This window comes from Hyla sarda, chromosome 1 (assembly GCF_029499605.1).
Source record: "Hyla sarda isolate aHylSar1 chromosome 1, aHylSar1.hap1, whole genome shotgun sequence".
NCBI classification, from domain to species: Eukaryota; Metazoa; Chordata; class Amphibia; order Anura; family Hylidae; genus Hyla; species Hyla sarda.
In genome coordinates, this window is record NC_079189.1 from 520,187,473 (window position 1) to 520,200,821 (window position 13,349).

General features: G+C 49.8%; 1 protein-coding gene across 3 annotated transcripts; it reads right to left on the minus strand.

The window, feature by feature from the left end:
- Nucleotides 1-2,462: 2,462 nt before the first annotated feature.
- On the minus strand, nt 2,463-5,069 carry LOC130290685 (uncharacterized). 3 transcript variants are annotated; one of them, XM_056538658.1, is made up of 2 exons: nt 4,648-5,069; nt 2,463-3,759 (listed from the first exon to the last, which is right to left on the minus strand). In XM_056538658.1, the coding sequence occupies exon 2, from the start codon at nt 3,411-3,413 to the stop codon at nt 2,640-2,642; it is 774 nt and encodes a 257-aa protein (XP_056394633.1). In that variant the 5' UTR covers nt 3,414-3,759; nt 4,648-5,069; the 3' UTR covers nt 2,463-2,639. The 3 variants fall into 2 exon arrangements, with proteins under 3 accessions (XP_056394633.1, XP_056394643.1, XP_056394624.1); XM_056538649.1 differs by having other exon boundaries at nt 4,459-5,069.
- Between the last annotated feature and the right edge of the window lie 8,280 nt (nt 5,070-13,349).

A 13,349-nucleotide genomic window follows, 5' to 3' on the forward strand; every position in this document is an offset into this window, starting at 1 on the left:
CACTGTTCAAAAAACCTGTGAGGTGTAAGTACTTACTGTAATCCTTGTTACCTTCCTGGAGGGGTCTAGTTTCCAAAATGGTGTCACATGTGGGGGGTTTCTGCTGTTCCGGCATCATGGGAGGTTTGAAAATGCACATGGCCCCCGACTTCAATTTCAGCACAAATCTCTCTCCAAAAGTCCAATGGAGCTCTTTCTGTTCTGAGACCTGCAGTGCGCCAGCAGAGTACTCAACATCCACATATGGGGCATTTTCTTAATTGGGAGAAATTGGGATTCAAATTTTGGGGTCCATTTTTTCCTATTACCCCTTGTAAAAAATAAAAATTTGGGGTAACACCATAATTTTAGTGTTAAAAATCGAATTTCCCCTTTTTATGTCCAATTTCAATGCAAAGTTGTCAAACACTTGTGAGGTGTTAAGGCTCACTATACCCCTTGTTACATTCCTTGAGGGGTATAGCATGCCATGTGGGGGGTTATTTTTCTGTTCTGGCACCATGGAGGCTTCCTAAATGCAACATGGCCCCCAAAAACCATGACAGCAAAATTTGTTTAAAAAAAATCCCATACCGTATATACTCGAGTAAAAGCCGACCCCAATATAAGCCGAGGCCCCTAATTTCACCCCAAAAACCCAGGAAAAGTTATTGACTCGACTATAAGCCTATGGTGGGAAATACATCATCCCCCCTGTCATCAACCAGACCCCTGACATTAGCACCCTAGTCATCATCATCCTGTCATCATCCCCCCCTCATCATCACCGCCTGTCATCATCCCCCCTTCACCATTACCCTGTCATCATCCCCCCTTCATTATCACCACCTGTAATCATCACTGCCTGTCATCTTCCCCCCTTCATCCCCACAGCCTGTCATCACCCCCCCCTTCATCATTACCCTGTCATCATCCCCCCCTTCATCATCACCGCCTGTCATCATCACCGCTTGTCATCACCCCCCCTTCATCCTCACCTTTGAGCGCCGCATCGGAAGGGTTAATAACGCGTGGCTGAACGGCTGTGATTAGGCCGGGACCCCGCATTATAGACAGGGAACGGACTTAGGACGTACTCATACGTCCTAAGTCCTTAAGGGGTTAATAGAAGTCATTTACAAATCTGTTTAACTTTCTGCCACTAGTTGATTTAAAAAAAAAAAAGTTTTCCACCGGAGTACCCCTTTAACCCCTTAAGAACCAAGCCCATTTTAACCTTATGGACCAGGCCAATTTTATTTTTGCGTTTTCGTTTTTTCCTCCTCGCCTTCTAAAATCCATAACTCCTTTATATTTCCATCTACAGACCCATATAAGGGCTTGTCTTTTGTGTGACCAATTGTACTTTGTAATGAAACCTCTCATTTTACCATAAAATGTACGGCGAACCCCAAAAAAAATTTAGGGATGAAATTTTGTGTCAAAAAGGAGTAAATTTATTGAAGATCAGAATAAAATCTTACAACAAGTATCAATGGAACGATAACATAGGCACATAAGTAATACAACCCATGGTCCGAATGCCAAAGCTCGTACATAAGAATCAATGTACAATAAACATAGGGAAAAATAGGGGAGAAGGAGAGGGGTGGGGAGTAGGGAAGAAGGCGGAGCTCTGAAGCACCCAGGGAATAATATTCTCCACGGAGCTCCACTGGAACAGATCCTTCAAACAGATACAATAGCACCATGCAGGTGGAATAATTGAACAGGTCAATATACACATCAGTAGAGGAGATCAATAAAGACAGATCTATGTCATAGAGAAAGATAATAGTAAACATCCCTTCCATACGACGAGTCAACCCAGGGTGCCCAAACTTTAGCAAAATGTGGCATCGTATCCCCACGCACAGCATTCAACCTTTCAGATAACATTATATCATTAATTTTCATAATCACCACGTCCAGTGATAAAAGGGAAGTTTCTACCCCATCTGCAGACAGCTGTTTCAGGGTTTATTGAAAGAGCTTTATTGTCCGTTCAATCATTACAAGTCATACAATAAATTACAATCACACAAAGCATGACAGTACAATACACAGCAAAGGTTACCTAAGCTATACATCGCACATCATGCTACTCTAACACTCTGCTCAATCCTGTAATAGAAAAGCACAAGAGATCGAATAACAAAACAATACAATCTGTGATCGGGGTAGGGGCGTGGGCTGTGGGGCGGGGGCGTGGGGGGTATGGGCGACTATGTGGGGGTGGGGAGGGGGCGGATCACAGGGCCAAACTGCTGGGCTGTATCTTCAAGGAGACATGGGAGAAGGAGAGGGGTCTTCACTCTTCTTCTCCCATGTCTCCTTGAAGATACAGCCCAGCAGTTTGGCCCTGTGATCCGACTCCCCCCCCCCCCCCCCACACCCCCTTCCTCATCGACGGCCGGGATGTCCAAGATGGAATAGTCTCTAAGCAGGCTCTTGATGAACCTGCGGCAGTCCCGGACGGACATGTTCTCCCTGTTGATCATGAGGCGGTTCCTGGCAAGCCACACTGTGTCCTTAAAAACAGTTCATAAGGCACCAGGCCTCCTGGATGGCCTCTACGTCGTGGGTACCAGGGAACAGACCGTAAAGCACCGAATGGTACGATAGGCAGTTCCTGGGTACAGATTCTCTGAGTTCATGTTCTAGGGCGTCCAACAGACCCTGTGCAAAGGGGCACTGCCAAAACATGTGCAAAGATGTTTCCTCCACATAAGGGCACCGGGGCCGGACCGGGTTGGGCACAGGTTGCGGGCATGCATGAATGACCTGAGAGAGAGTCCTCCCTTGACGGCCATCCACGACAAGTCCTTGTGTCCATTGGTAAGCCGCTTTGAGGCCACATTAGTCCAAACTGTCTCTGCAGTTGCTGCAGGGAGTCCCGGAACCAGCTCAGTCAAGTTCTTAGCTCGGATGAGCTTGTAGATTGTCTTCGGCTTCCATAGGTCAGGTTTCAGTCCTTCCAGCTGGTGCTCCCTCACAAACCGGACAACATCCCCATAGAACCAGGGAGCGTTCCAGTTGTAAGGGATGGAGCTGTCCCACCTGTCCCAGCCCAGCTGTCTCCAGAGGGGCATGAGAAACAAGCGAGACATGGACCGGCCCACCGAGCCAGTCTTTTCAACAAGAGTCCACTGCACGCTGACACATGCAAAGGAGGACCTCAGCAGAGTGGGGATATCGGGTATTCCCTTCCCACCCTTGCAGGGATCCTTGTACATAACAGTCATCTTTACTCTGTCCATTTTGCCCCAGATGAAGTGAAACACTGTCCAGGTGATACCCTTGCAAACGGTGGTATGGGGAGGCCAGGCCTGTGCGGTATACTGGAGCACAGGCAAAACTTCACTCCGCAGGACAAGTGCTTTGCCTTCAATAGAGAGCTTTCTGGAGCTCCACAGTCCGATCTTAGAGTTCATCTTTCCTAGACGTCTTGCCAAGACTTAAGGGCCGCTCCTTCCTTCCCGAACCAGACTCCAAGAATTTGAATGAAGTCCGGCTTAACAGTAAAGGGGAAGGGGGCAGAAGAGGCCAGGTGCCATTCCCCGAAGAGCATGGCTTCCGACTTCCCGCAGTTGACTTTTGCCCCCGAAGCTCTGCCGAAGTCCTCGCAAGTCTGGACAAGTGCAGTCACCAAACGATGGTCAGCGCAGAAGACGGTCACGTCGTCCATGTAGAGCGAGCACTTGACCTCGTAGCGATCTGGTCCTGGTGCGGTGATCCCTCTGATCTCTCCATTCTGCCGGATCGTCTCAGTGAAGAGCTCTATAACACAAACAAAAAGAAGAGGTGAAAGAGGGCAGCCTTGTCTAACCTCTGAAAGGATGGAAAAGGGGTTAGTCTTCCAGCCCTTCACCAACACCGTGCTGTAAATATCAAAATACATGACGTTAACAAAAGAGCAAAACATCTTCCCCAGACCTAGCCTGCGCAAAGCCCTGCCCATGAAGACACGGTCAAATGCCTTCTCCTGATCCAAACTGACCAGGGCGGCGCGACCATGACGGTCCTGGATGTAATGGACCGTGTCTCTCACAAGGGCAAGGCTGTCAGCAATCCTGCGACCAGGAATGCCGCAGGTCTGGTCCGGATGGACGATCTGCCCGATGACAGATTTCAGCCTGTTGGCCAGCACCTTGGCGAGGATCTTGTAGTCCACGTTCAGGATAGAGATGGGACGCCAGTTTTTCAGGTCACATCTCTCCCCCTTCCGCTTATACAAGATCGTGATCATCCCTTCCCTCAATGATGGAGGCATTCTGCTCCCCACCACCATCTCCTCGTACACCTCCAACAGGTCTGGACAGATCAGGTCACCCAGCGCTACATAGAGCTTGGCTGGGAGACCGTCACTGCCCGGAGTCCTGCCGGGCTTAAAGGATTTAGCAGCATAGAGCAGCTCCCCCACCGTCAAGGGATCGTCCATAGCCGCCGCACCTGCGCGATCAACAACGTTAGTGATACCTGACAGGAACCTCTCGGCGGCTTCGGGGTCGGATGACTTGGGGGCGTAGAGGTTGCTGTAGAAGTCGGAGACGACCCCCACCACCTCCTCCTTGCCCCTCCTCATGTGTCCGGTCTCATCTCGTAGCTCAGTCAAGGGCGTGTGGCAAGCATGGAGCTTCCTGAAAAAGAAAGCGTTGCACTTCTCACCCTTCTCCAGGTTCTCCACCTTGGAACGAAAGACGATTCCCTTGGATTCCTCCTCAAAGTGCCTTTTCAGGCTCTTTTTTGTCTCCTCCAGCTCCTCCTTAATGTCCCAGCCACACTGGAGCAGGTCCTGCAGGGACCACAGCTTGCGCTGCAGTTTCCTGAAGTCCCACTTCTTCGCACATGCCTGTTGTCTGCCTTTTGCCTGAAAGAAACAACGGAACTTGACTTTGACATATTCCCACCAATCGCTGATGCAGTTATAACACCATACAAGGTATGCATCCCTAAGTTCCTCCATGACCTCCCTCTGCTCCAATAGGGCACAATTCGACTTCCAGGAGCCTGGGCCAGGTGGGAATCCATGGCCCAGAGTCCCCCGAAATCGAATGGCCCTGTGGTCAGAGAAGAAGCAGGGGACCAGAGAGTATGACACCTTTCTGACTGCTCTCGAAGTGAAGATGAAGTCTATCCGAGAACGGAGCGAGCCATCGGGGCGGCTCCACATATAGTTTACTGAGCTGTTCCCGATGGACCCAACAACGTCCTGAAAGGATGCCTCTGTCATCATCTCAATCAGCAGCTTAGACGTCACATCCATGGTGGTGGATGTACCAGAACTGCGCCCGTCCACCTCAATGGGGCAGTTGAAGTCACCACCCAACACTACTGCCCTAGTGGTGGTGAGCTGAGCCCGCAGGGCCTGGAGAACCTCCAGTCGGACATTCTTCTCAGGGGAAGCATACACGTTGATGAGCCGCACGGGCTCACCCGCCCAGGAACCGTCTGCGACGAGAAGTCTGCCACAGACGAGCTCCCGGACGGAATCAAGTGCAAAGTTACCTCCCCTGATCAGGATGGCCACCCCCGCAGACCTACTGTCACCCCCACCAGACCAGTAGGAAGGGTCGTGAGACCACCACCTGCCCAGATGGTTGTAAGACCTAGAAGCAGACAAAGCACATTCCTGCAGCATGTAAACATCACACCTCTGAGAATCTAAACCTAGCTCTAATACTCCTCACATTAATGCAGAAGATGTTGAGATTAGCCATGGGAATAAAAAGAGAGGTTAGTTCAGATACTAGTTACCACTCCGGTCGGGCGGGTCCTCTTCTCTGGCGCCTGTCAGCTCCTGTGGCTTCTCATAGCGCCCTTCCAAGAACTCGTCGTAGACCGGGTTGGACGGAGTGTCTAAGATTTTTTTGACCTCTGGGTCCTGCAGCAGCTCCTCCATAGACTGAGCTTGGACTTGCTCCGCTTGGACCTGCTCCATCTCCTCCTCTTCATCTGAAGCTTGAGGGGTCTCGCAGGTCTCGATGATCTTTCTCTTGTGGGACTCAGCTGATGCATTGTCCCTTCCTTTCCTCTTCCTCTGTATGGTACCTGGGGGAGGAAGCACAGGAAAATCCTTTGAAGAGCGGTCACCAGCAGCTGGAGGGGGGTTAGGTGCTGCTGGGCCAGGAGAGAAAGGGGGCTGGGTGGGGCGGGGGGCAGGAGAGAGTGCCCGGGCAGGGGAGGACGGAGCAGGGGTGGGCTGGGGAGGGGTACAGGGGGCAGGGGTGGGACGGGATGAGGCGGCAGGGGATGGGGCGGGAGGGGCAGGGGAAGGGTCGGGAGGGGCAGGGGAGGGACGGGATGGGGCAGGGGTGGTGGCTTTTGCCTTCTTACCCTCCTTGGTCGGCTTGGTCATTCGTACTGCTGGCTCCGGAGCTGGGGCTAGCTTCGGTGCTCTCGCTGCCACAGATGCCCATGTTCTCTCCCTCTGGGGGCAGTCCTTGTAGCTGTGGGCCGCCAATCCGCAGAGGTTGCAGGTCTTGCTCTTGGGGCAATCCTTGGTCGTGTGACCTGTCACACGGCAAAACCTACAGGCATCCTCCTTACAGTCCTTGCCCTCGTGGCCCATCTTGCCACATCTCCTGCAGGTCTGCGGCATATCCGGGTAAAAGATAAGTCCTGTGGAGTTGCCCAAGGAGAATGTCAGTGGCAGGTGCTGTAGTCCATCTGGAGAAGCAAGGTTCTTGTTCAGTCTGACGACCACAGAACACTTGCAGGTCCAGTATCCGAGGGAGTTCAGGATGCGGGTGGGCTCCCTCACCACGGTGCAGAAGCGCTTCAGGAAGGTCGAGATGTCCGTGCCTGGGGTGTGTGGGTTCCGCATTGAGACCGTCACCCGCCTCTCCTCTCTTTGAATAGGGCAGTTGCCCACAAAGCGAGAGAAAGGGCATTCGGGACTCGCCGCTTTCACCGCCTCCCAGTATCTTCTACAGGTCCCATTGGTGGCAAAGGTGATATAGAAGATTCCGGACATAAATGTTGCTATTCCAAGGGTATCAGCCATGGAGAAGCCTTGATCCGCCAGCATCTTCTCCTTTCGGAGAAGGGCTTGCGATAGACCGCATCCTCGTGCACGTTTTTTTTTGTGAATACTTGCACTTTTTACTTGCACTTGGGTGATTTGAGAGCACGTACCTCGGCTTTCAATAAAGAACCCCGAAACAGCTGTCTGCAGATAGGTAGAAGCTTCCCTTTTGGGGAGTAAGTCTGGCTTGGCATTAATCTTGATCAGTTTTTTATATTCTGTAACTGGAGCTAAGCTGATACCAGGGAACATCGCCTGAGAAGGTGATGTAATGAGCTGCTTTGCATATTCCCCTATATATATATATATATATACATATACATAAAATATACTGTCAAAAACACGCCGTATATAAATTAAATAGGACCAATAGCAGTCCCCATATAGATTGTCATGGCCATATATCAGAATATAGCATTAACCATTAACAACCACCATCAATTTTAAGACCTATTTGTCGGCTCCAGTATTTATCTATATTTTTGAATTGTTTTATATTTATGGTCGGCAGGGAACCATAACATACCAGGCAGCAGGGTAGGCACAAAAGTTAGCCACCATATAGCACACCCACAGATCCAGTAGACAGCTTGTGATTATATATTTATTTTTAATCTATTTTATTACTCTAATTTGGTCATGCGAATACCAGCCTGACTCTCTAAATCTTCCAGTGCCCAAGGTTTACAACAGGATCTTAGACTCTCACTTCCTGTGAACTACAGGATAACATCATCACCAACAGATCCTCTTCTTCTAGTTGTCAGACCCTTCCCCTCCTGTTCCCTGCTATCTCTATTGGATTAAAATCTATCTATATATATAAAACTCAATGTGTGTGTGTGTATATGTGTGTGTGTGTGTGTGTTAGAGATGAGCGAATCGAAGCTGACGAATCCAAATTCGTTACGAATTTCATGAAATATTCGATTCGCAACGAATGCGAATATCGCCGCGATTCTATCGCGCGAATCGCTTCATTAAACTGCATTTTACAGCATTCCAGGCTAAAGGAGACCTAAAATGGCGGATCCACATGTCACTACATGGGGAAGGGGATTATGGGACGGCGGGAAGGGAGGTAGGCAAGATGACCCTGAGTCACATGATTGATACAGCCTATCAGCATCCATTCACCCCTGTGATGTCAATGCGCTATGTAATCCTCGTCCATTTTACGGAGGCTCATTTCATCCATGCATGCAGAGAGAGGATGGAGTGTGTGTGTGTGTGTGTGTGTGTGTGTAGTGTACCACAGCCAGTGACATTCCGTTCACCGTTGTTGTAGCGAGACTGCAGTGCGCCTGTGTGACATTGGAAAGGATTTTTACAACCTTTAACTTATAGTCACTGAATTCAGCCTTTTATCAGAGAGGGGCCTTCAGCCTCTTGAACCTTAGTATGAAAGGCAGGAGGGATTTTCAGCGCAATTTTGTATATTTTTCACACAAGAAAGAATCTGCTAGATACCTACAAATAAGTAGTGTGCTTTTTTGTACCTGTTAATCTGAAACAAACCTACATACGGTAGCAGGGCAGGGAATAGTAATCACCGGCTGGTGTGTAACGAAATTTTTTTTTCCAAGTTTACTATAGAGCCTTTTTTCTCTGTCATATGTGCATACCACACACCTACAAATAAGTAGTGTGCTTTTTTGTAACTGTTAATATGAAACAAACCTACATACAGTGAAAGGGCAGGGAATAGTAATCACCGGCTGGTGTGTAACGAAAATACTTTTTCCAAGGGTACTACAGAGCCTTTTTTTTCTGTCATATGTGTGTACCACATACCTACATATAAGTAATGTACCTTTTTGTACCTGTTAATCTGAAACAAACCTACATACAGTGAAAGGGCAGGGAATAGTAATCACCGGCTGGTGTGTAACGAAAATACTTTTTCCAAGTGTACTACAGAGCCTTTTTTTTTCTGTCATATGTGTGTACCACATACCTACATATAAGTAATGTGCCTTTTTGTACCTGTTAATCTGAAACAAACCTACATACAGTAAAAGGGCAGGGAATAGTAGTCACCGGCTGGTGTGTGACGAAAATAGGTTTTCCAAGTGTACTATAGAGCCTTTTTTTCTGTCATATGTGCATACCACATACCTACAAATAAGTAGTGTGCTTTTTTGTACCTGTTAATCTGAAACAAACCTACATACAGTGAAAGGGCAGGGAATAGTAATCACTGGCTGGTGTGTAATGAAAATACGTTTTCCAAGTGTACTATAGAGCCTTTTTTTCTCTGTCATATGTGCATACAACATACCTACAAATAAGTAGTGTGCTTTTTTGTACCTGGTAATCTGAAACAAACCTACATATAGTGAAAGGGCAGGGAATAGTAATCACCGGCTGGTGTGTAACGAAAATACATTTTCAAAGTGTACTATAGAGCCTTTTTATTCTGTCATATGTGCATACCACATACCTACAAATAAGTAGTGTGCTTTTTTGTACCTGTTAATCTGAAACAAACCTACATACAGTGAAAGGCCAGGGAATAGTAACCACGGGCTGGTGTGTTACGAAAATACGTTTTCCAAGTGTACTATAGAGCCTTTTTTTTTCATATGTGCATACCACATAGCTACATCTATGTAGTGTACTTTTTTGAACCTGTTAATCTGCAACAAGCCCACATACAGTGAAAGGCGTGTAGTGAAGCGTATTTTACTCCCCTTGCATACGCATTAAATATGTCAGGCAGAGAAGTGCCAGGACGTGCTCAGAGGAGTGGCAGAGGCCTAAATTTATAAGGCAGAGGTCGCAGCAGACTAGGGGTGAGTGGCAGCAGGAGTCGCAGCGAGAGGCCTGAGCTCCCGATATCAGCTACCGGTCGTGTCTCTACCGAAAAGCCACCAGTCATCGTCGATTGGTTGACGCAGTCATACACTTCATCACAAGTAACATCTGATACCCCCAGTCAACAGTCGGTGGGTTCCTCAGACACAACCCTCAGTTGGCATGGCCCGGGAGCAGTCTCTGTCCCCAAATTGCCTCTGTCCTATGCTGTTCCCTTCCCTAAAGAAGTATCTTATGCAGTGGGTTCAGCTCCACCATTCAGTGAGGAAGATGTATTAGACGACAGTCAGCAGCTACTGCCCAGTCAAGAAGTGGAGGAGAAATCTGCCGCTTCCTACGCTAGGCGGGCAATTATTGATGAGGAGGGTAACGTGGGAGGTGGTGTTTCCAGCATTCAGAGTCCTGAATCACACACTGTTGAGGAACCTGAGGAGGACATCAGTAACATGCAGACAGAACTCGATGATGATGAGGCCGATCGCACTTGGAAGCCGGGTGCAGAGGGGGCTTCATCATCATCAGCAGAAGAGGGTTGCAGGTTGCCCATGAGGCAGCAGATGAGACAGCAAGGTGGTAGCATGGTTGGCTGTCAGCATAGTGGCAGAAGTGGAAATTCAGGAGCCAAACATGCCCGGGGTAGGCCACCTGCTTTGCGGCAGCCTACCTTCCCGGGAAGTAGTGGAACAGGGGTTCCTGGAGACGGCGGCAGTAGCAGTCAATTATTGCGCACTGTTGGTGGTAAAATAAGATACTCGGCGGTCTGGCAGTTTTTCATCAAGCATCCGGAGGAAGTTAACACAGCCGCATACAAGATATGTCAGCAGAAGGTGAAGCGTGGACAGGGTAGCAATGTTGGCACCACGGCCCTGCATCAACATATGATGTGCCACCATAAAGCAGCCTGGGACAACCATAGCTCAGATGTGGCTCAGATCACCCAGTGGCACGCCACTCCCTCTTTCAGAGAGCCAAGGGTCCACCACCTCAGGAGAAGGGAACTGTGTGTCATACCCTCCTTCTGTCGCTCCAGATGCTTCTTCTCCTTTTACTTGTAGTCAGCCATTCCAACAACAATCCATAGGTGAAGCTATGTTCAAGAGACAACAGTATGCACCCAGTCATCCAATGGAGCAGAAGCTGAATGTACTCCTTTCGAAGTTGCTGGTGCTGCAGTCCCTCCCATTTCAAGTGGTGGACTCTGCACCTTTCAGAGAATTGATGGCTTGTGCCAAGCCGAGGTGGATAGTCCCAAGCCGTCATTTCTTTACGAAGAAGGCAGTACCAGCCCTGCATAATTTTGTACAAGAGAAGGTGTGCCAGTCCTTGAGCCTGTCGGTGTGTTCAAAAGTGCATGGCAGCGCCGAAGTGTGGAGCTGTAACTACGGGCAGGGACAATAGAAGTCTTTTACGGCCCACTGGGTAAATGTGTGTGTGACGGTTTTCTCACAATTCTTCTGTGATTTTCACAGCCACAACAGCAACTTGGACAGATCACACCGCTTCCACCTTGTCAGGATTCGGCAGGCCTGAGGTGGATCCTCTGTGTCATAGAGGGATTGGTGTGGACCGTGTCGGTGGACCGGTTCTAAGTTGCTACTGGTTTTCACCAGAGCCCGCCGCAAAGCGGGATGGTCTTGCAGAGGCGGTAGAAACCAGGTCGTATCCACCGGCAACGGCTCAACCTCTCTGACTGCTGAGATAGGCGTGGTACAAGGGACTAGACAAGAGCAGGGTCGGACATAGCAGAAGGTCAGGGCAGGCAGCAAGGATCGTAGTCAGGGGCAACGGCAAGAGGTCTGGAACACTGGCTAGGGATACACAAGGAACGCTTTCACTGGCACAATGGCAACAAGATCCGGCAAGGAAGTACAGGGGAAGTGCACCGGCCCTGTAAAAAGACCCGGCGCGCGCGCGCCCTAGGGAGCGGGGCCGCGCACGCCGGGACAGCACAGACGGGGAGCGAGTCTGGTAAGCGGGTCGGGATGCACACCGCGTACCGCATCGCCAATCGCATCCCGGCTAGAGACATTATCGCAGCGCACCCGGTCAGCGGGTCTGACCGGGACGCTGCGAACAGGAGAACGCTGTGAGCGCTCCGGGGAAGAGCGGGGACCCGGAGCGCTCGGCGTAACACTCCTCCATGCTCTCGCTCTCTGGCAGTTGGTCCTGTGACAGTGTGCGACTCCGCCTTCTCATCCTCCACCATGTCCTCGGCCTTCACTGCACGTACAAATCTCGATGGCCCTTCATTGTACCATGTGTGTAGGGCACGGCGGTGTCACGTTGTTCTTTACATGGTTTGCCTTGGCGAACGGAGTCACTCAGGGGAGGAACTGCTAAAATTAATTTGTCAAGAAATCTGAGTATGGCTTACTCCACGAAAACTGGAAATGGGAACCATGGTGACCGACAACGGGAAGAACATTGTTTCCGCGCTGCGACAAGGAAGTGTGAAACATGCGCCCTGCATGGCACATGTGTTGAATCTGGTTGTCAAGCACTTCCTGAAGTCTTCACCCCATTTGCAAGACATCTTAACAATGGGAAGGAAACTGTGCATGCACTTCAGTCACTCGTACACACCCTCCTTGAGCTGCAGCGTCAGAACAGTATCCCACAACACAGTCTTATTTGTGATGTTGCCATACGTTGGAATTCCACCCTCCATATGTTGGACAGACTATACGACCAAAGAAAAGCCATCACCGATTTCTTGATGATCCAAGCAGATAGGTGTACTCCCCTGTGTAACTTCAATGTGAACAAGTGGCAGCTCATACGTGACACCTGCCATTTGCTTAGGCCCTTTGAGGAAGACACATTATTTGTAAGTTTCCTGAATTACGGGATAAACAACGTAATTCCACTCCTACATTGCCTACAACAAATGATTGAAACGATGGCTGGTCACGGCAATGGAGACGTTGCGCCTACATCTCATGGCTACATGAGCCCTGTGGGGGCTGAACTGGAGGAGGAGGATGAGGGGCAGAGTGGAGCATAGTTTAGGTTTGGTGAGATGGGTGGTGTTTCTAGACATCGGACAGGAGAGGAAGAGCATGATCAGCTAGAGGAGCTAGAGGGTTATTATGAGGAAGGCAAGACAGAGGACCCAGACACACCGTGGCAGTATGCAGTGGAGATGGAGGTAGGGAGTCCCTCCGAGTCACTGGCGCAAATGGCACGATTCATGCTCAGTTGCTTGCGTAGTGAACCCCGAATTGTCAGAAATCGTCAGCGGGATGACTTCTGGCTCTCCACCTTATTGGACCCTCGCTACCGTCACAGAATGGGGGCCTTTTTTACACCCACTGAGAGGGAGAACAAACTGACCTACTACAGAGAGATCCTATGTAGTCAGTTGGCCGATGCCTATCGGCGACATGGTCCATCCACTCGCAGGTCTGACTCGGGGGGGCCCCTGCGCTCACCTTCCACTGCCCTGGCTGCTGGGGAGGGGTGGCAGGAGCAGTACCAGCTCCATTATCAACAGCCTATGTCTACAGTCGCAGATGAGTAGCTTTCT

What these genes read in the sequence shown, in the direction of transcription:
- LOC130290685 (XM_056538649.1), bottom strand. Translation starts at nt 4,945, where the DNA reads ATGGAGGAACTTAGGGATGCATACCTTGTATGGTGTTATAACTGCATC. An exon ending in CGCCGAGAGGTTCCTGTCAG is followed by an intron (nt 3,760 to 4,458) that starts GTATCACTAACG and finishes TTTGTGTTATAG; the next exon opens with AGCTCTTCACTGAGACGATC.